General features: G+C 37.2%; 1 protein-coding gene across 3 annotated transcripts in view; it reads left to right on the forward strand.

Annotated features, from left to right (window-relative positions):
- Positions 1-23,200, forward strand: part of CHD1 (chromodomain helicase DNA binding protein 1) — a 58,128-nt gene that overhangs the window by 992 nt on the left and 33,936 nt on the right. The window contains exons 1-5 of one of the 3 annotated variants that reach the window (XM_049796292.1): positions 324-416; positions 1,336-1,540; positions 19,513-19,717; positions 20,748-20,852; positions 22,094-22,161. In XM_049796292.1, coding sequence (XP_049652249.1) covers positions 1,488-1,540; positions 19,513-19,717; positions 20,748-20,852; positions 22,094-22,161 — 431 coding nt within the window. In that variant the 5' untranslated portion in view covers positions 324-416; positions 1,336-1,487. Of the gene's footprint in view, positions 1-323; positions 417-663; positions 731-1,335; positions 1,541-19,512; positions 19,718-20,747; positions 20,853-22,093; positions 22,162-23,200 lie in introns of those variants that run through there. The other 2 variants (XM_049796293.1, XM_049796291.1) reach the window with 2 other exon arrangements.

The raw sequence follows: 23,200 nt of genomic DNA on the forward strand, positions 1-23,200 counted from the left end.
GAAAGTTTCGCCGCTGCTCACGGTGTTTCCCGGGGTCCAGCGGGTGCCGGGCCCGGAGGCGAGGGGGTTTTGTCGGCGCGGGAGGGCAGGCTGCGGGGAACCTGCTCCCGGGCGGTGCAGAGCGCGGCCGGGCCGCGGGGAGCCGCCCGGCTCGCCTCCGCCGCCACCGGGTCCCCGACCTTTCTTCGAGGCCTCTCCGACGTTGCAGGGCTCCTTTCTATCACTTTCTCCTTCTTCATCGCCTTTGTTTGCTGGACGCAGTGGCCCCGGTGTCGGAGCACAGGACATTTCCCGCCTCGGGGGGGAGGCTTCCCCACCACCACCCGATGAGCTCTGGATGTTGGCTATTATAGGAGAGCACCTCGGGGCAGGCAGCCAGCAGGCGAGCCCCTAATTGCTTTCACACCACTAAATCTGTAAGAGGCACTGCTCTTTATCTGATTTTAAGTGAGTTTATACTTATAGTCCATTTACCGTGAGCCTAAACTTTCTCTAGCTGCATCGGATGCTGCAGTGAACTGATTTAAGATGCTCTTGTATGTGGAATATTGATCTGTGGGATCTTGCTGGTTTGATTTAGTGGAGACCCTTGTTTTAAACAGGACAACTGCAGCTGGATGTAAGCAATACGTGTGTATCTGGAAATGTTTCCACTATGTTTTGTGCATGAAATACGCTAAGCAGATCTTAGCAGAACATTAATATCAATGTTTTTCACCTGTGTGTTCAGGTAGGCAGTTTTTCTTTAAAATTTAGATCTACTTTGTCCTGAAGTCAGTACTATGGCACAGATTAAGCCAGAAAGTATGGTGCAGACATGCAGTAAACTGTTCTTCTCACCCTGTGATGCTAAAGATAATGTAATTTCTGTAACATTTCCTATTCTGCAGCTAGCTGTTCAGCAGAAATTGCCACCTTTATAGCACCATCAATGAAAAGTTACATAAAGAAGCGTAATGGCCTGTATGCTGGCACCCAACTGCAGTCGAACAAAAAGCTAGACAGGTCTTTCCTTTCATGCGCTTTGTTATTTCATTTAGTTCTTTCAATTTTTTTAAGTGAACTAATAAAAAGACCACTTATTCTCTTGAGAAGAATGTTTTCTGGCTTTCACAAACATCAGGAAAGTTTTTAATATTTTTTTCAGACAAGAAAACAGTGATAAAATGATCAACCATGAACAAGTAACACACAAAAAGTTATTTTTCAGTTAAAAACATGACATCAGACATGATGCCCCCTTTCAGTGTTAATGAAAGACCAAGTTATTTTTGCTATCTTTTTAGTTGCAAACATGTTATCAAATTGTGTCAACGTTTTCCTTTACTATTTTAGGTATTTGGGGAGAAATCTTGAATACCTGCAGAGAACACTAGAGCAACAACATCAGCGGGAAAACATACAGAGTACCAAGAAGTGGATTCTTGATATCCACCTTGTAATCTGAGTGGACTTCTATTTATCTTTTCAACTTCTTAATATTTACAATGAATGGGCACAGTGATGAAGACAGCATAAGAAACAGTAGTGGAGAGTCAAGGTAAGCACTTGCTCATTTCGGTTATCCTTGGCTATATATTCTCCTACATTTTGTTTACTAAAACTGATTTATATTTGAACTTGGCACCAAAGCTTTCTAGTTAGCAAGCAGACCATAGTTAGGAGGACTGGATGCGCTTTCTTACTGGTGCTTTATCTCTTTGTTATGTTCACATTGGTTCAGCTGAGAATTATAATGGTCTTGTATATACCTTACATAATAAAGCTTAAATTGTATTAAAACTGCATCAGCATTCAACTGGATAGCATTACTCTTCTGAGGAAGAAAATTCCTGAAGTGTCAAAAGCTGAAACATTGGATTAGAATGTTAAGATACAGCTACTGTCTATAAAGTGCAAGGCACACATGCGTAGTATGTGTTGTATAAAACCCTAACTAGACTATCTCTAAAAGTGGAGCAGTGGGCTGTTCATTTTAGTTTTTGATACAGAGTACTTCATGATTCTTCCTTCTTTAGAGCTGTTAGAGCAGTGTAACTGAAAGTGTTAACTTTGTTTGCTGAAGTTAAAGTACAATTTTCTGGCTATTTTTTAATTAAAAAAAAATAAATCAGTCCTCTAATGCTAAATGCTAGTCTTCTAGCATATGTAGAGTGTTCATGTGTTTGGAAAAACCTGATGAGAACTTCCCTGCATCCATGCAGGATGACAACCAGTTTGTAGGGGTGGAATTAAGTTGTCTTTCTAGAACAGTGCTAAGTTCAAAAAGTCCCTCCTGCACTAGAAAGTTTGGATTTCTAAAACTAGAAGTCTAAAGAATGCTGAAGGTTTAAGAAGTCAAAGTACACTTGCAAATAAAAAGTGGTTTTAGACTTCTAAGAGGTGGTTGTGACCATGCTGTTAGTCCACCCATCTGTCTTTTTACCACTCTTTCTGATCACAGCCTGTTGAATCAGTTAGCTGATTCTGTCAGTCAGAGGGTCATAAAGAAAACCATGTTCTGCAGATTTCATGGAAACTTCCAGTTGGGTCAAGAGAGATCTAAATTATTGCCTCAAGTGAAGAAATGCAGGAAGAACATAACTGCCAGCTGATCATTCAGTATGAGCTGGCCATTAAACTTGCATGTAGCACAGTGTATGATGGAGTGGGAGAAGGGGGAAGAGAGAAGTGTTTAGGTGACTTAAGGTGCAAATCACCAGGAAATCTATGAACATTAAAACTAAAGCAACTTTAATGAAACTGTGTTTTTATGTCAACCTTCCTGTTATGCAAGGGAGTGTTCCGGAAAGACGGTAAACTTTCAATCCTGTGAATAATTTGTAAGCTTTAATACATAATATTTTTTCAAGATTTCTGCTTCCAATAAGTTTGATGCTGTTCTGGTTAGCAAACAAATTTGGAGTTTCTTCTAGTGAGGGGCAGAATATTCCTGGTTACTTAAAAACAAACAAACAAAACGACAAACCAGTGACTAGTCTGATTTGGTGTGTGAATTTTCTTACTACTTGAAACAAGCCACCTTGCTGAAGGTATGTGGGAAAACTACTTTGTATCAAACTATGACTGCCCCAAAATACCAGTATATCAAAGTTATTTAAAAGCTGTATCAGTTCATAAGACTAAACTAGCTAAACATCATAAAGCTTCCAGAAACTTCATTAAAAGTACATATCAGGAGGATGCTTAGTACTCAAAACTTGATACTCACCTGTGAAGTGAAACTTTGTTCTTCATCTTAAATGTCCTGCTGAGCACATCTTAAAGCTTTAACAAATTTTAAAATGCTAAAACCTTTTTCTCCTAGGCTTGTATCAGTCATTAACCCCATAGCCTAATTCACAGGCAGGTCTTGGAAAGCTTATGTTCATGTTTGCCATCTATTATCAGGAAACTTGTTTTGTAAATTAAAGGTGAAAGCTTTCTATTTTAAATGATGGAACTCTCTTCCTGTCAAGCCTAGTTCAATTATTAAAATAATTATTTCAAAAGGAATGTGAAAATTATGGAATATCTTTATATAACTCTAGATGGTTTTTACTTCTAGGGGAGTTGCCTTAGCAAGCTGCAACTGCAGACAGCAGACTGTAGCTAACTGTAACTTGGGAAGTGTTGCTGTACAGAATTCCACAGATTGAAAGTGGAGATCAGTAGCAAAATATGAGTGGTTCCATTCTATTAAAATGCTAGGGAGGGAAGTAGAACAAGTGAGGAAAGCAATTGAGAATTGCTGCTGGGAGTAAATTGGAAAGAAGATCAAACTCTACAGAACTGGTAGAAAAGAAGAAGAGATTAAGATTAATGTAGTGATAATCTAAATAGCGACGATAACTACAAGAGATCTTTGAAAATTTGTGTCACTTTACAAGTGCAGTAAAGCCATTCACTTCCCTTTGTCTGGTGTAATCTTCCATGGCTGTCATTCTGGAGTGACAGTCTTGATAACAATTAAGTATAGGCTGATGTAGGGGTGCTGCCATTATTACTTTAAAAAGTTAAGAGAAGCAGTGGATCAGGACTGGATTTACAAAAATACACAGGCCTCATGGGTACTGCATTGTATTGTTTTATGGAAACACCATGACTTGCAAAAGTTGTGGAAAGCCTGTACTATCCTCAACAGTAAGAGGACTGGAGAAGGGATTGATCGTAAACCTTTGATTTTACACACTGGTCAGCATTATGGTAAGGAATTGTCCTTACTCACAGGAGTAGGCTGTCCTTACTCCTGTGACTATCTGCGAAGGTGAATTATTTCTGAAGTGTGTGAAAGGAATGGCCAATTTGCCCTGCTCCCACACTCCTTTCCAGTGTTGCATCTATTAATCTGTCCGGTAGACGAGCAGAAAACTTTCCTGTGCTGCAGCTGTTGAGCCTGAAGTTCAGTTTTGCTACAGGTGGAAAAGTGAGTCTCTTGTATTTTCATGGTTGAATAACTGGCTGCATTGTTTGGACTTTCCTTGCCTATTTCAGCAGCCTCTGAAGCTATAAATCAGTACTAGAACCAAGCATGATGGAAATTGTAGACTAGCATAAACATTATTATCTAATCTTTTTGCTTGATATTCTGATTTCTGTGTAATACAGTAGAGTCTAATCTCCAGCTTCTTGTTTACTTGAAAACACTACTCTGGAATATTTTCAAGTAGCTGAAGGTAAAATACTACAGATACTGTTCACCTGGACAGCAAGTGAGTGTAGACACAACTTTATAACTACTCTGAGAAGCTGACTCTTCAGTCAAGCGAAGTATCTTTGTGTACTGTGCTTGAAAGCATTCTGTTGCAAACTTGAATATGAATAAATATGTTCTAGTTAGATAGTAATAGGAAAGCTTAATCAGCAAGAGAAGTTTTACCTGTACTGCAAGATGAGCTCCAGGTAAAACAGGGACTGCAGAAGTGAAACATTGGTGCTAATTGAATAACAATCTGATTTCCCATCTCTTTGCTCTTCCAATGTTTCCTGCAGAGCAAAGTATGGAGGGCTTGAGCTAACCTTCCTTCTCTGTAGGTAAAAAGGGATGTGCTGAGTGCAGCTTAACTGGGAAGTAGCTGGCTGGAATGTATTGTACTCCTGTTTTTGCAGGAAGCAGAAAGTAGCTGCTTACATGTTGTGGTTTAACCCCAGCCAGCAACTAAGCACCACACAGCTGCTCACTCACTTCTCCCCCCCCCTCCCATCCCCCATCCAGTGGGATGGGGAAGAAAATAGGGAAAAGAAGTAAAACTTGTGGGTTGAGATAAGAACGGTTTAATAGAACAGAAAAGAAGAAACTAATAATGATAATGATAACACTAATAAATTGACAACAGCAATAATAAAAGGATTGGAATATACAAATGATGCGCAGGGCAATTGCTCACCACCTGCTGACTGACACCCAGCTAGTCCCTGAGCAGTGATTCCCTGCCCCGACTTCCCAGTTCCTATACGAGATGGGACATCACATGGTATGGAATACCCTGTTGGCCAGTTTGGGTCAGGTGCCCTGGCTGTGTCCTGTGCCACCTTCTTGTGCCCCTCCAGCTTTCTTGCTGGCGGGGCATGAGAAGCTGAAAAATCCTTGACTATGGTCTAAACACTACTGAGCAACAACTGAAAACATCAGTGTTATCAACATTCTTCGCATACTGAACTCAAAACATAGCACTGTACCAGTTACTAGGAAGACAGTTAACTCTATCACAGCTGAAACCAGGACATTACACCAGAGACTTTCACTGTTCTTCACACACTTGAAAGCTGATGTTAACAGAAGATAATAATTTTAGTGGGTTTTATTTGCTTTATGGAGTGATTAGTCTGTGTACCACAAAAGATATTTAAGTAAAGACTAAAGACTCTGTCAGCAGGCTTCAATTTACTATATAAATTCATACCTTCCGTAGAAGGTAAAAAAGGTGAATTGAAAGCTATGGCTTTAGGTACTTGCTTTCAAGAAATCCAAGTGGGAATTAAAACAGATTCCCCAAGCATATTAGCAGAATTACTCCCATGCGCTGGCTTCTTTTTGGTAGAAGTTTAATTTAATTTAATTTTGGTAGATAATAAAAATGTGTGTATATAGCAAGGGAGAGCATATACATAAAACTACACATATGTAGATACGTACTTATATGTTAGTGCAGAGGAATTCTCAGATCAACAAAAGTACTTGAATGGTGAAGGAAACTGTTGGTAGAATTTACTGTGGATAAAGCAAGCTCTTCACTTCTGTTAGCAGTAATCTTCTCTTTGGTTAGTAAGTTGCTATTTTATCAGGAATGATGTCTTACAGAATTAAGCATACTAAAGCATAAGAAGGTATCCTGATCCAAGTTAAAAGCATCCTTTCACTTCTTTTTGGAAGAGTTCAGATTGAATATGTACCAAAACCCAAGTGTTTTTTGTATAGAAACCTTTCCAACTAAAAGAAGTAGTAAATTCATGATACTGCTGTAATTGTGCGTATGGTCTCTAGTTTAGCTTTGGGACTCCTGCTGAGTTCATCCAGGTCCCAGTCTTTGTGTAACCTAACTGGCTGGCAAATATCTGTTCCACGTATTTTAGATTCAATTCTACCATTCTGAGAGTTTCAAAATTTTAGTTGATGTGAGCTTTTCTCATTCCTCAAGACAGAATGAAGTTTTGTGATACAGGCAGTATATATACCAGACCTATCCAGATTTAATACTTTTTTGCTGGTGATCTACAAGGAGCCTCTGGTAGAGACATCATCGTGTTGCCCCTGGAACTGCATGTGGAAGGATGGTCAAATTGCACAACAGAAGAGTTAACCCTTGGGGAACCACTGATACTTCCTGCCTGTGAACGATTCCTGGAACTTTTTTGTGCTCTTAAGATGTGTGGCTTGTGGCTCTCAGATAAAGACTTGCAGTGTGGTTCATAGGGTCGTGAAAGTTTGTTGATGATCAGTGTAGTTTTGATAGCTTTGCTTTGGGGAAAGTTTATAGAAGTGACAGGAAATCATAGTCTGCAGGAGTGGAAATGTAATGCATCTCTTTGAGTTGTTAGCCCCTATCAGGAAAATTCAGTTGAGTTCATGTGCAGTAGCTGAGGACAGGAAATAACACTTGGTAGCCTGAACTTCATACTCTTTTATTCCTTCTGCTTTCTACTGGCAGTGATAATGAAGATAAAACTTCCTTATGCATCTAAATCAAATTAAATAGTTAAGACTTCTTTAAAAATAAAACTGAAAAAAGACTTATATAGCATTTGCCTAAAGAAGCTTATTTGTGAACTTGCAATTTTAAGAGTTGGGCAGTTAGTGTTTCTTACTTCTGCACATTTTGAATGGGCTCTTTGTATTGAAATGCTTGTCTTCCTTCAAATTCTGGTTTATTTTGAAAACAAACAAACAAAAACCCCAAACCAAACAATCCACTGCTTTTCAAAGACCCTGCAGAAAGTAATCTCTTTTTTTTTTTTTGTAGTGTGTTGAACTTTATTTTGCTCTAATTGGTACTCTCTTTCCTGCTGTTTTTAAAACCAAAGATTCTTAAGGTAGCTTAACCTAATGAATGCGCTTGAAATCAGAGGTGATAAATTATCTGCTCTTGGATCCATTGTTAACCTAGACCTTACACAGGAGTCTAAATGCTCAGTTAATTCTTTTACAATGTGACTTGTGTAGCTTTCCATCTTATGATTTGTCTTCCTAGTGCCTTGTGTAAACGAGCTGACTTTGTTCCTCATTGCGTGATCCTGTCACGGGCACCTTGTTTTAAGGGGTAAGCTAGTGAAGCAAAACTTAAGACTATTGAAGAGAAATAATGACTGTATAACAGGGTACTTGCTTTTTTTAATCTGTTTCAGTGATCTGTCTTTTTAAGCCTGTCATCTCCCGAAAGCATTCTCCAGTTTGATTGCATAGGTATTTATTAATTATTATTATTAATAGGTAGTTATTGGGGGGTTGGGAAAAAAAAGCTAGAAACAAACATGAAAAATAATCTCCTTGAGTACTTTCATTAAGCTATATTGCTTTGCTGGCAAAGTAGTTTGTAAATAAATATTGCATTCGGGCATAAATTCGTCTTGAATATATAGGAAGTATCCAGATACAGTGGTTATAAAAAAGAACAGACAAATTACTTCAGTACATCAAACTTCCTTACCAAATCAGATTTGACTTGTGCTGCTGTACAAATGCAACTACTTGACTCGAGGGCTAGGGCTGAGAGAGGTTTCTTAACTACATATCCTGGAAGGTGGTCTTTATAGACTTCACACCTCAGTTTGTCAACTTGCATGAAACTATACTTTTTCATGTAGAAATCCCATCCTGAGAACATGCTACTCATTTTTAATATATACTGTGGTTTGCCTGCTACTGCAGGTTATTATTGACAGCTAACTTTATCATCATTGCTGTGGATTGTTTGCATGACAGAGAAATAGTCTCGTTCCAACAATACTGAAGAGATGATCATTATTGCTTTACCCATCATGTTTGTTTCTATATCCATAGCCTTATGATGCCCCACTGTTTTGTACAGTCTTGGGTATTGCTGTCCTTGTTTAGTTTTGGGTTTTGGTTGGGTGGGGTTTTTTTGTTGTTGGTTTGTTTTTTGGTGTGGGGTTTTTTTGTTGTTTTGGGTTTGGTTTTTTCAGTTGAACAAAGTACAGTGAATGTTACGTAAGGTTTCCTATTCAGGAACATCTCTAAACAGATAATTCTATTTTGATTTTACTGGGGGTTTTTTGGTTGGGTTTTTTTTCTGTTTTTGAGTAAGTAGTATATATAATTTGCTTGGAGCCCGGGGAGGGAAGAAGGCTTATATGACACAGTCTTATAAGAGGGACTTAAAAAGCAGGAATTCCATTATGAGTAATGGAGTTAAGTGCCTACAAGAGCACAAGTGGTCTTCAACAGTTAATGTTAGCAAATATTGTATTTGTGTATACATTATATTAACAACACCTCTATTCTGTAGCTTAACTTGCTTTGCCCTGTTGTTTCCATCTACACTTCCTTATCTAGTCGTGGTGGTGTTTATAATTTCTGTTGGCATTTTGTTCCTTGGAAGCCCATTCATCAGTGAAAAAGGTAGGGGGGGAAAACAAGTTAGGCCGCAAAATAGAGTTGGTAAGCAGAGGACATCTATACAAGTCTAGGGAAAAGGGAAGACATAATGTGGCATGGTGGAATAGGGTAAATTTGACAAACACAGGTGACTGAGAATGAAGTGTTGGATGCTGACTGTCTCTCTGATTATGTTTAAGCTCTATATGACTTTTCTACTGGAAGAGTTGAACAAAGAAAGTAGGCTCCAGCTCTGGATTGTCCTGCAGAGAGACTGTCTTGACTATATTTGGAAAGGGTAAGGGAGAAACAGGAGGATCCTAATTAATGATATCTGCCTAAAAATATTGGAGATTTTCTCTTACTTTTCAGTATTAATCAGGCTTTTTTGGAAGAAGGAGAAAAGAGGATACAGATGCACAGGCAAAAGGCTGGTTAAGTTGTACCTAAACCATGTCTCTTACTCTACCCCAGGTGTCCACAGCATGGTGGGTATGGTGTCCACTTTTGGCTTTTGTTGAACTGTTTCCAGTAAAAGCATCTTAAGCAAAGGCAATGACCCTGGCCTGTACAGGAAGAGAAAGTGGCAAGAAATAATGCACTTTGCTGTACATTTTCTGTAAGGGGAATTCTGAGGAGCAGGGGACCAGAACTGCTGTTCCTGCGATAATACTCAGGTAACAGCATTAGACAGCAGGTGACAGGTAATTGTGACAGTATTCCAATCCTTGGTTGAGGAAATACTTAATGTTCCTTGCATCCTACCCCTAGAGATACAATACTAGAATCTTGGTAATTAGTACAGGTGATTAATTTTGTGGAGGTCAGTGGTGCTACTTTGCATTAATGGGCATTACTCATTGCAAGAAAAGTTAGTCAAATTACGGACTGTAGCTAGACTACATCAGATAATACTTAAAGCTCTTTAGAGAAAGAATTGCTTATAGACTCTGCCTCAAAAAATGAGGGGAAAATTGAAGAACTCCATAGGCAAAGGTCAGAAAGAAAGTGACCAAGGGTCTTATGATTATTTCACAACTATTATCTCCCTGAGTTTATGTTTTAACATATTTATTACAGAACTTAGGTTCTGTTTCTTTAATGCAGATTACCTATCTTGCTATCAAATGGGGTTTTGTCTTTAATGCAGCAACTGTTTTAAAAGTCAAATTTTAATACAGTGTGAAGTGCTCTCACCATTTGGTTTGCAATAGTAGCTTCTGTTGATTATTTATAGAAAATATACGTGTTTTCTTCTTAGATTTTATCTCCTTTTCCACTTCAAGGAATATTAAGCCATTTCTGGAATTCTGCTGATACTATTTGTTAAAATAAGAGATTGCTTGTCTTCAAGCTCTGAAAAACTTGTAGACCTCTCAAGCTGATTATGATTGGTTTTGCCTTCTTATAGCTGGCTATTAGGGTATCCATTTCAGCAGATCAAGAAAATGTCATCTGAGCTACTAGAAATTTATATGAAACTTCTGTATCCTGTATGTCTTTTCGTATGAACTTCAAAAACTCAAACAGTTACATTTTAAAAACTCTGGCAAATAAGCTGTCTAAATTTCCAGTGGTGCTGGTAGACACCACAGTGTAATAGGAGTTCTGCATGCTGTTGCCCTTTTTCTTAGTCACATTAGCAATGCCATACTCCATGGGAAGGGGAGAAGGTATTACACCATGTAGCAGTTTAAGCACTTGGAAAAAAGACTTGCAGTATGTCATGATGCAGTGTAGAATGTTTGTGTCCTAAAATTGAAAACTACCAAAAAATCCTCTTCCATTTCAAATCTTTTTTTTTTAACCCTAAATTCTGTATTGATTTCCACTACTTTATACCTCAGTTTCAGGACAGCAGTCTTAAGAAGTACTGCCTGTTCACTCCTGCTTGTTTGTTCCACTTCATCAGTCCTTTAGAATGTTTGTGAAAACAGAGGCTGTTAAAAAGCTAAATCTGTTCCTTGTATGAGTAGTACTGACACCACAGGGGGGATTGAAGAGGGTATCAATAACAATGTCAGAAAAAGTTATTATTGTAGAACCCTCAACAGCAGGTGAATATACTGGTGAGGACTGAAAAGTGTTTTGAAAGTAAAGTAACTCATACTACTGCTCGTACCATTATTCAAATTGTGTGAAAATTGCTGAAACTCAGAGCAAAGGTAGGAGCAGTTAAAGGGAAGCTTCTAAGTTCCTTGTTCCTGAGTTCCCCCTTGAGATGGCAGATGTAAATTTTCCTGAATGCATGTGTGTGTGTAAATGTGTGTACCTTTTCTTAAATAATTCCATCTTTACTCTTAGGGTTAGCATCTAGTATATTAGGATTTAGTCTGAATTACTGCTCCTGTGGAAGAGGGTCATAGGTAGTCCCATGAAAAGGATTACAGATTTATGTTCATTTTTAATAGCCAAGGCTTGCTTAATGTATCTGGGTTAGAGAGAAGGGAAGCCTTCTCACCATTATTTTTTTTTTTTTAATCCCTTAGTGCATGGTCTCCAAAATTTTTTTGTTTGCACACTCCTACCAATAAAAAAACATTTGAGCATGCAGCTCCAATGTATGTGTATGTCACTTATAAATTATATACATGTACTGCTGTACTAATAGCTACATTATAATACATGCACAAAAAGATAATTTTTCAAAGGATGACATAAAGATTAAATAATATTTGAAAATATTTTACTTTTTTAATGGCAAAATGCCCCTTTTCACTCACTAAAATTATAAATATATTTATTAAAATCTTGGTTGAATGCTTTGTGATATAGTAGTTTGAAGGTGTGGTTCTAAACTCAGTTAATTTTGGTTCTTGGTTTTAATGGCTGGCATAGCTGAAAAACATAACTTGCAAAGATACACAGAACCAAATGGAAGAAGTGCATCGTTAACTGTGCTTACTAAATCAGGATACTATTTTTTTCAATCCCATCAACTAATTATGCAAAGGTTTTTCTTAAAATTTGGTTTAAAAGTTGGTAAATTTCCATCTGCCCTAGTGTCAATCACTTCTTGCAATTTAATCAGAAGGGGTTGCAGTTTCATGTTTTCAACAAATGGGTTCAAAACCCACTGAAGCTTTTTGGAATGTTTTTTTAAACAGGTTAGAAATTTCGATCTCCAACTTTTTAAGTGTACAGATATAAAAGCTTTTACAGGTGACATGCATTGTTTGGGGCAATAAAATCACATAATGATTGAAACCTTTCCAAATATCTGTTTTCAAAATGCTCTCTCCATAGTGTAAGTTTCTTTTGGAAAGCAGTTGCTTTCTCATTGTTAAAATGTCACCTTCACCTGGAAGGGATACACTAAGTGTGCTTGGTTTTTTTTGGTGGCTTTCTTTTGTTGTTGGGTTGGGGGGGGGGGGAGGGGGGATGTTCTTTGTTTGGTTTGGTTTTTGGTGTTTTTTTTTTATTTGTTTGTTTTTGCCAAAAATACCTGCAAGGTAGCATACTGCTGGTGAGCAGTAGTTTTCACAGAAAAGGTCAGCAAAATTGGAACACTTGTTCGTTTGTTTAAAAAAACAAAAGCCCCCCAGACCCCACCAAAAACTAGTCTTCAAAGTCAACAATGCTTTTAAGCAGTGAACCTCTCTTGGTACAAAAGATTTTTATGGTCATTCCCCATCTCATTACAAAGTAATATAAAATTTTTTCTATTTAATGGTGTTGTTTTCACAAAATCAACCACACTGATGACATCCTTTCACACTTTGTACAATTCTGGCTCCAGATTCTTTGCTGCAAAAGCTTGCTTATGGTTGATGTAATGGATTAATTTCATATGTGGTGTTATCTCTATCACCCTTACTAGAATCTGGTTTTTATTCCAGTCAAAGCAGCCACTCCATCAGTGCTTGCAGAGCTTTTCCATAAAACATTTTTTTTTTTTTAATTAAAGTAGTCACCATTAAGAAGATATCTTCTCTAGTACATCTTTCCTTTAGTGGCTCATGAAGGAGTAGTTCTTCATGCATTTCATCATTGAAACAGAATCTAGCAAATACTGTAAATTGGGACATGTTAGAAGCATCTGTACTCTGATCAAACCATAGAGCAAACCTCCTACGTTGCATGATTTGTTCTAATACTTGCTTCTTCAAATCTTCACCAGTGTTTTCTATATGTCTTTCAACAGTGTTTGCTGACAAAGAAAGGCACTTCAGTTTGTCACTGTTGTTTTCTATGAATTATTTTAGCCATTTTTACAGCAGCAAGAAGTAAGTTCTCAAATGGCATGTGGCATTTTTGTCCCTTACTCTTAGGAAAAAGAACCTCGAAAGAGCCTTCTAAACATTTATCATTAAATCTAGTAAAATTCTGTGAAGTACAGGAATGAGTATTGCATGACGCGTGACTTGAAACACTGCTGGAAAAAACAGAGGTTTGTCTTTGTGTTCTGGATGGTTAGTTTTCAAATGTCTTGCTGATTGTGATGACTTCATACTATTGTTAATATCTCAAAGCATAATATACACTCAGTGCAAGGTTAATTGCTAACAACAGTGGATGTAAATAGGTATTTCAAATTGTCTTGATAATTCTGATTTATTTTTTTGGGGTCCAACCTCTTGTCAGATGCAATCGGATTGTCATTGTTTTTTTACCTTGCAGTGTGGCTGATGAAGAGCTTGCACAGGAGTGGAAGTGTCAGCTCTGCCATTTTCTGGTTGCTTTGTGCTCACAGCATTAGTGTTATCTTCAGTCCACCCTTTCTTTGCAGGAATCTTTTTAAACCACTATGCTGTTTTGTGAGGGCTATTTTGGTTAAAACTAAGTAATATCATCCATAAATTCGCTTAACCAGGCAGAAGCAAACTGCGGTATGTCACAGTGCACAGAAAGGGAATGAAGGAGTGACTGTGCCACTGTTACCCCTCTGCATTGTGGAGCACGTATTTCCTCCAGGACACCTCACCTACCATATGTGGCGCATGACCCTCAGACATAGAGGCTAAGTGAGATTGCCAGTGTCAATCCATATATTAAATGTTTGTGAAGCTGAATTTGTGGTTTGGTTTAGTTGTGTTTTTCTGTGTTGTTAGTTTGTTGCGGTTTTGGTTTTGGGGTTTGTGGTGGTTGGTTGGTTTGGGGTGGTTTTGGGGTTTTTTTTTTTGGGGGGGGGGGGGTTGATTAAAAATAAATCTAAATAGAAGTTCCAATATTTTCTTCATATACCCCCATGGGTTGGTTGACTTGTGCAACTCCTTGGTGCGTGCACCCCTCTTCGGAGACCACTGTCTTCCTGTGCCAGTAGTTTTGTCTTGGCAATGAAGTGTGGTGAGGCTGGCCAGGGGATGGGGGGCGCTGTTTCTCTTTCATGAACCCCTTAGGGCAAATACTGCAGCTAAAAGATCTGGCTCCTTAGAGGATGGTAAAGCCTTTAGTTAATCCTGGCACTTGTCACATCAGTTAGCAGAAGTATGGGTTGTCTTTCTCATCAGGGAGGCTGGCTTTCAGAGGTACATTTCTCAGCTAAGTCCTGAGGTGGGACGACTCTGGGTCCTGCTCATGTGATAATGAGACGCAATGACTCGTCGTTAAATTTTGTCTAGGTCAGCACTACATGTGAAACAAAAGCAAAAAGTCAAGTACAGGTAATGTCCCAGTGATTTTATACCTGCAGAAGTAAAGTGCTAGAAAAGGTTGGTCTCTGGATGTTTAATTGATACTGTGTAGCAGACTGCTAGTATATGCAGAATAGAAGTTGGAACTGAATAAATACTACTACAGCAGTTTTTCAGTAAGATTTCATTTTCAGTACCCCATTTTTTCATTATGGACACTGCTTAAGAGACATGTCTAGAAAATGCCACAGAAACATTTTACTTTTCTTTTTCTTGTGAGCACAAAGGTAGTTCTTTATTATCCTCTTTATGTAACACTTCTTCCTTTGTTCCAAGCAAGACTTCGAATATTTTGGTGGCTTTCTTGATTTTTAGAAAAATCTAGATAGGTCTATGTTTTTACTTTATTGTTGCTGCTTTCTTACAAATATTAGTTAAAAAACAAATAAGGTGCTCCTTTATACTAGAAGTTGATCAGTAGTCTGGCAAGTTGGTAGTCTGGTCTGATGCTGGTCTAAAACTATTTGCTGTAAAACATGAATAAAATCAAGAAAAAAACCAGTTAGTAATCAGGTCTGTTCTTTCTGTCTGCCTTGTAGATACTTACATTTAGAGACAATAAAGAAGTAAGTCTTAGGCTCAAAATTTCCATTCAATTTCTGTTTGAATAAGTGGCTAGTCCTGTCAGGCAATAGAGGGGAATTTTTGTGGTGTTGATACAAAAAGGTTTTAACTGCTGGCATTTCCAGATAGCTTGGTTAGGGAATGAGGTTGGGGTTTTTTTGTTTGTTTGGGGTTTTGTTTTGTGGTTTTTTTGTTGTGTTTTTTTTTCTTTTTCTTTCCTACTTTAAGAGAAAATTTCTGTGAGAGCGGAGGCAGTGACTTTGATAGAGGGAATGGCTGAACTAAGTTCCTTTTTCTTCAGCCTTTTCATGATGACCCGTGTTAGTGTAAAATCACTTGAAATTAGGTAATAGTAAGATTCTCTTTTAAAAAATAAGAATAAAAAAATCAGTATCATAGTTTGGAATGATGATATATTAGTGTTAAGCGTTGGGAAAGAAGATACTATGAGAAATGCTAGACCAAACTTTTTTTTTTTAAGTACAGGAGAAGCAAGGACACAGTCTGCACCCAGAAGTGTGTGATATTTTGATCTTGGCATAAGTATATTCTCTTTTGATCTTTTGAGTTCAGTGACTTAAGTGATAAAAAGAAAAATACCAATTTCTCTCTAATTTTGAAAATAGTTTTTTTTGTGCTGAAAACAGAGCATTTAACCTATAGCTCTTAGTGTATGGTGTGTGTCTTGCCTCAGGTTCCCCATCACTGTTACTGTTGGTTCAAATCATTTAAACTTCTCAGAGGAAAGTCCTTTGATGGACTGTTGCAGCTGTTGGGGATTTATAGGTACTGCATGTCACTCAGTGATGCTCAGTACTGTCTCAATCTGCAGTGTGTCTTTATTGCATATGTTTATGCAGAACTTAGTCATGTATTATCCCTACCTCCTTTGCAAATAAGAGCTTTAGGTTTCTGGGTTACAGTACTGTGTTTGTAGAGGTTGTGCTTTCAGGTCAGTGTTCTGCTGAAGCTCAGACTGAAACATCATATGAAAGGACACAATGAAATAAACATGCATTCGTGGGCTCTGAGGACTAGCAGTTACTTGTCCTGTGAACAGGACTTCACAGTTCAGTAGAAATGCAGTTGTATCCGTTAATCTTGCCTGTTTTTTTGTATGTGCTGTAGTCGCATCAAGACCTCTGGGAGTATGTGGTGCACATGAGGAAGTATACAAGCAGAAACTCAAGCGTAGTTTAACACATCTGTATTAATTTGGATGATAAGAGTTGAAGTAAGCTCTGCCTAACATGGACTAGTCTTGTGTGCTCGAACTCCTATAGTGCCTTTTGCTAGTTAATTTCAAACTCCTTTTAAGCATGTACGAGTACTGCCATAGCATCTTAAGATTTCATAAATGTTTTAGCAAGTCCTTGCTCTTTAGCTAGTTTTAAAATTACTTGCTGCTACTCAGTTTGTCTTTTCCCATTTCCTTGTGCTGATGTAACACTGGGATAAGAAAGCTTAGTAAGACATTACTGATGCTATGGCCTTTAAATTTTATTTTTCTGTTTTTCTCTGTTCTGTTTACCAATTAGCTGCTACTCTACAGTTAATTTCTTTTCTTTCTTTCCCCATCCCTTTTACTTCTACCTGCAGGCTTGTTTTGTAGTCTTGTGTTTATTAGTAATGTGATTGAATATTGACTTTAAGATTTTTACTCCTGTCAGATGTTACTGTTAGTTGATACACAGTTGGGTTGCATTAGTCTGCTCTTGTCCAAATCAGGCCAATTTATTGTGAGAAGCAGGGTTTATGAAATAGCTCTTACTTTGCTGGTCTTGCTCATAAGCCTAATGGGAATTAATTCCCAGGCTTACTCCCAGCTTTGTGGAGAGTTAGCTGGCAAGCTAAGGAGTCTGTGTTGTCTGCATATTGAATATTGTATGATCCACATCTGTTGACAAGTACTTAACAGACCTTAGATGATAGATAACTCATCACTTCATTAAAAAAAAAACATTTGGAATTAGTTGGGTTTTTTGCATCCAACTCCAGAGCAACTGGCATTGTCTACTATACTTTTTTTTCCTATCTTGGTCCATTTGTTTTTGAACTTCCCATCAACTGTGAATCTAACTGATGTGATTTTTGCTTACTTATCTAAGTAAACTGGAATTATCCCCCAACCCCCCCCCCCCCCCTTTGGTCTCTCCGCCATTCTCTCATGTAGCTGGTTTACCTGTTTCTCATAATATTTGCAAGTTGTTTGACCAAGATGGCTTATTCCAGTGTCAGTTTCCCCTGTGCTACCTTAGAAAAGAGGTACTTTGTTTTGGTTGCCTCTGGCTCTATGTGCAACTGAATCTATGGTTAGCACTATATTAGTGTGCATGAAATATTTTACTGCAGAAATATTTAAGCCAGTTTAATTACCATCCTTTTGGCTTAGTGCTTTTCATCTTTTTTTTAGGTTTGGTAATCCATGTTATTATTGCCCTCTATGAACAAACCTTGTCCTGCATAGAAGTATTCGATTCCCTTCCCCTCCTCCAAGGTTATGTAGGATTTACATGGTTTTGGTTGCTTTTTGTTACTGGGATGTGGCTTGCTGGTATTTACTTGTGCCTCAAGGTTTCTCCATGCTGCATTTTCTTCTATTTCTCTTCATTTATAGTTAGTGCTGACTTCCACAGTCCCCTGACATTTACTTACGGCAATTCTCTGTCTCTGTGCTGAGAAATGCTGTTGTTTTCTAATGGTCTGATTTACCCAGCATTAAAGGTAAGGTAACATTTCTGTACAAGAACACTATTACGATTCTAATCTCTTTGGAAGATCATCATGGAGTGGCATTAATTTCTGGTAAACAGTTTAAACTCTGGTCATAGTCTGTAGCGGGTGCCCTGCTTTCTTTGGCAAATGAGGTTAGTGTTGCAGCACCATGCCTGAAGTAAGCCTTTGATGACAGAAATAGGAAGTTTGGGAGCAGCCTTGTTGCTTCCCATTTTTCCTCTCAGCAAGTGCAAGGAAACCCAGCAGCAGTGTGTTTCTCCATGTCTCCCCTTCAGAACGAGGAAGCTTCACTATGGTCTTGTTTTTTTCTTTCTTTTTTTCAAAGCTGACAGTTGCAGATGGCTGAGTGAGGTGCAGTCTACGGGAGTCTGTTTATAAATAGCCTCATTTCTTCTTTACTGATACAGTTTTGGTGTTAGGAAAAGCAGAAAGAAGAGTGATTTTGCTTTGGTTTGTGGTTTTAAAATGTTGTCAATTAAGTATGTTCTAGGGCAGAGGATGATCAATCTGCCCTCTCCGCTCCCACCCCGCCTCCAGCTCACTGTCAGCCAGATGAATTGTGCTGGTATAGATAGGCTAGGGTTTGATATCAGCTTTTGTTTTTATCATTTTTATTTCTGGCTGCATGTTTACTCTTGATTTTTTTAAGTGTTTGCAGTCAATGTGTACATAATTTGAAATTATTTTGCTCTGTGGTGGTGTGATTCTGATGTTTTTTCTCATATCTTTGAAATACGGTAGTATTAACCTAATGAGGAATCTTATGAAAATTTTAAGTCAGCTACTTCATGAAGTTGTAGAAAATCAAATGTTTCCAAATTTTTTGAATGGTCATAAGAAATACTTATCTTCAATTATTGTGCTTTCTAAGTATATTAAATGTGGTGTAAAATGAACATACAGGTGAAATAATCTGGCAGCTCAAGTGTATGCCAAGGAAATCGCCTTGGCACAAGTCATAGCATCAGTGACAAATGCAGAGTTGTCTGCATGGGGAATTTTGCTGCTGTTTTCTAAGAGAAAAACAGGGTCTGCATAGCTTTTTTTGTTAGAGAGATATGTGCTTCTAAATTAAATTTTTTTTTAAGGAGTACTGCTGATCTATAAAGACTGAGAACTTTTGTATTTTAGTTGGACAGGTCTTTGTGGAGTAGACTTAACTGTTAAGAGGTGTGTATGTATATGTGGGGTTTGATGGAGCTAAACAAGGATTTTGGAGGGGGTGGGGGTGGAAAGTTTTGTGTGGGTAAGAAACATTTCTACCACTTTCATTTCCCTTGCTTAACTCCTCCATATTAATTTGACTGTTCTTGCTTTATCTTGCCTTTTTTTAGGCTTCACAAAGAGTATCTGATGACACTCTTAATTCTCATTCTTGTTTATTTTTAACTTTATTCATCTCAACTTAATTGACTGCATCGATCTATGTGCTACCCATTTGTGTGGTCTAACTTAACAATTGATTTATAGGTGAAGCTAAGGCGACTTTTTTCTTCTAATCCTGTTGCCTTGGCAATTGTATAATATCCTACTAACTTCTCATTGCAGCCGATCAGATGATGATTCTGGGTCAGCATCAGGTTCTGGATCTGGTTCAAGCTCTGGAAGCAGTAGTGATGGAAGCAGCAGCCAGTCAGGCAGCAGTGACTCTGACTCTGGTTCAGAGTCAGGCACTCAGTCAGAATCAGAGTCTGATACATCTAGAGAGAAGAAACAAATTCAAGCTAAGCCACCAAAAGTTGATGGGTCTGAGGTAAACAAAACACATATATGAATCCTTTTTTGGTGGGGGGGAATTATTAAAAAAAATCTTTCTGTGCCGTTAGTTTCAAGAGCAGTTTTAATTACAAACAAACAAACAAAAAAAAAAAACAAAAAGAGGTAATGTGGTTTTAATTTTAACGTGGTTGGTTAGTGAATGCATGTGCTTAGCTGTCTTAAACATCAGGCTAAGCTTCTAATGGATAAGTACTTGAATTGATGCTTTCAAAATTCTCACATTTGCAAGTATTTTGAGTTAAATGCTTACTTAAATTTCATCATGCAGAAGCATTCACTAATTTACTGGAATTTATGGAAGACAAAAGGTATACATAATGTTATTTCTGAAATTCTATTTTTTACATTGTTTCTCTAATGCTTACCTTGTATCAATGAATGATTGTAATGAAAATTTCAAGCATATGTACAGTTGGCTTTCTTCATTAGTAAGTTGGCTAAATTCAGGAAAAAGTGGTGTTTAGAAATCTCTTAAATCCAGTGGGCCAAAATTACCTGCACTCTCCTGTGTTACATGGACTTAACTGGGGTGGTAGATCATATTTATGAAAGGTAGTCATATATTAGTTACCACAAGAATTGAAGACTGTTAAGGATTCTGTTATATTTTTGGTCATGTACTTCAGTATTACTGTATGAAGCAAAAACGTATCAGCTAAGTGGTCTGAAAGGATTAAAAATTTACTTTATAAATGTTTAAAAATTTTCTTTATCAAAGTTAAAAAACTTACTTTATAAATGTTGTACCTTAACAACACCTATACAACTATTGTTAAAGGTGCTGTAGAAATTGTCCTAGCAATTATTGTATAACATTCTGTTCTGCAGAAATCTTACTACTTTAAAAAGCTGTCTGATAGTGCATGCAGTATTTTGTAGTGAATTTTTTTAATTGATAAAATCAAGATCAGTTTTAATAGGGGTGCTACTCGGAAATGTAATATATGGTAAACTGGAGACTATGAGTATGTTTAACTGACTGTTGCATCTCCATTCCTGTTCAGTTTTGGAAGTCTAGTCCAAGTATACTTGCTGTGCAAAGATCAGCAGTGCTCAAGAAGCAACAGCAACAACAAAAGGCAGCCTCATCAGACAGTGGCTCAGAAGAGGTGAATAACATAATTTAGATTTTTAAAATGTAAACATGCCCATCTCATTGTCTCATATGTTAGAGTAAAATTATGTAGAGCCAAGTTATACTTTCTATGTGTGCATAAAAATCTGGTTTTAGTAACGTTCAAATAACTGACATTTTTATAAGGAAAAATAAACTTATTCCTAGTTACTTGTTTTCAAGTGAGTTGTGCCAAAATTATAGCAGCCTTGATTATGTGATATTTTTAGGTAAATGCTCTGTGATATATAGGCAGTTAATATTGTCCAAATACAATACTTCCATTGTATTTTTGGTTTCTTGAGTTTTGTAAAGACAGTTTAAAATGCTAAAAGATTTTTTCAACTTTTTTCTATATAAAGGTAGCTGCTGTGGTTTTCAAAAATTCCGTATGGAGTAGAAAACTACATTTTTGCAAATTTTGTAATGGTTACTACAAGAGAATTCTTGTATTTTAAGAATTCTGGGTACTATAAAACCTAAACCACAGGCTAGAGAAATGTTGACTTTGTGCAGGAAGAACATCTTTTAAGGACACTAGTGACTATGAAATGGAATTTATTCATAAAGCAGACTTTTTCTCCTTCATTACAAAAACTGCAGTGCAGTCACACTCATTTGGTTGGATTTCTGTTTTTGTCTGGTTTAGCAGCTCATCATTAAAACAAACACGTTAATTTACAGCTGTTGTTAAGTTTTATCTTTCAGAGAGATGTTTTTCAGGATAAAACTTAATCTCAATCTAAACTTAATCCCGATGAGATTGGTTTTAGCAAAATCTAAGAGGGTTCTTGTTTTTTCTTTGAGCATAGAGAAAGAAGAAACATGCCATTCTCAAAATTTTGTTCAACTAGTGTTTAAATGTGAAAGAATGTGGAAGGTGAGAAAGCTCCTGAGTGTAGGAGATTTTCTTAGGGTTTTGATAGAACCATCGTCTTGATTAACTCGGGGCAGCTTAAACCACAGCTTTTTTATGTAGGCACAATGGTTATTTTTTAAGATGGGTTTTTTGTCATGTTCTCTAGAGCTGTGCTGGCACAATGTATTCATAGATGGATAAATACAATAGCAGTCTTTATCTCATTCTGCATTAACAGCTACACTGTGGGGGATGAAAAGGGTAAAACCTGAATAATATGCCTCCAACTTGAAAGTAGGAGCGGATTTATCTTTTAAATATTAGAAGTACTTAATTCTTTTTGTGATAATGAATTGGATTTTTTTCTTCACCTGCAGGACTCATCAAGTAGTGAAGATTCTGCAGATGACTCGTCTAGTGAAACCAAGAAGAAAAAACATAAAGAGTAAGATATTTTCTTAAGTAATACCACAATTTTTTTGTCATAGTGACACATGGTTATAATTTATGCTTCATTTCTCCACAGTTAAAATGCTTAAGTTCCCTTTTTAATTCATCTTGATATTGCATTTCCAATTTTGATAAAAATTTTGGAATTTTAAAATAAGCTCTCAAAGGAACGTCTAGAGTCTGCAATATTGTTCAAAAACATTCATCAGTGCTTTTATTTTTAAAATACTTTGTTGCAATTTATTTTTGAGCTGAAGGCCCCCCCTGAAAATTCTTGTAGAAATGGGAAACTACTTAAGTAGGTTGTCTCACAACAAATTTAATTTAGAATCCCTTAGTTAATGCCAAATTATTTTTATTTTTTTCTGGTTTTTTGTGTTTGTTTTTTTTCCTTTCGACATGTTTAAAAGTTATTATAGTTCTAATAGTAATTAACTTTACTGACTAGCAAAGAATTTTAAATGAAAATAAGCTCGTTCTGAATGATAGATCAAACAGTTTGTGAAAAGGATTATATGTTGTTATTGTAGCAGTGAGAGGCAGTGACCTTTTTTTTTTTTTTACGAATGGTGTGTAGACATTGGACTGTTCTATCATTCCTCTTCTTCCAATTCATGATTCACCTTAAGGTTCAGGGTTGCCAGTATAACATCTTAAAAAATGGTAGTTACAAAAAAAATAAGGGGGGGGGTGTTGCTTGCAGAAAAAGTGCTAACTATGCAAAATGGTGCTTTCCTAGCAGTGGGCTGTTATTCAGTCTTTTGTTAGTTAAGAATTTGATTGCATCTAATAGCATACCCTGTTACAGGAAAAAATTAAGTTTAGGAACCCTTAACCAAATCACTTCATATATCCAGTGGTTTTGTCCTATGGCTCTTCTGAATAAGTATGTCTGCAGTTGTTATCTGATGTGCAGATGGGAGATATCTCAATACAACTCGGTACATGATCAAGCCTTAGAAGATGGTGCTTTGTATCTGTGTTTTATATTTCCAGATAAATAGAGGTCATGGATTTATGTTGTTATTTTATTA

This window comes from Accipiter gentilis, chromosome Z (assembly GCF_929443795.1).
Source record: "Accipiter gentilis chromosome Z, bAccGen1.1, whole genome shotgun sequence".
Lineage (NCBI taxonomy): Eukaryota > Metazoa > Chordata > Aves > Accipitriformes > Accipitridae > Astur > Astur gentilis.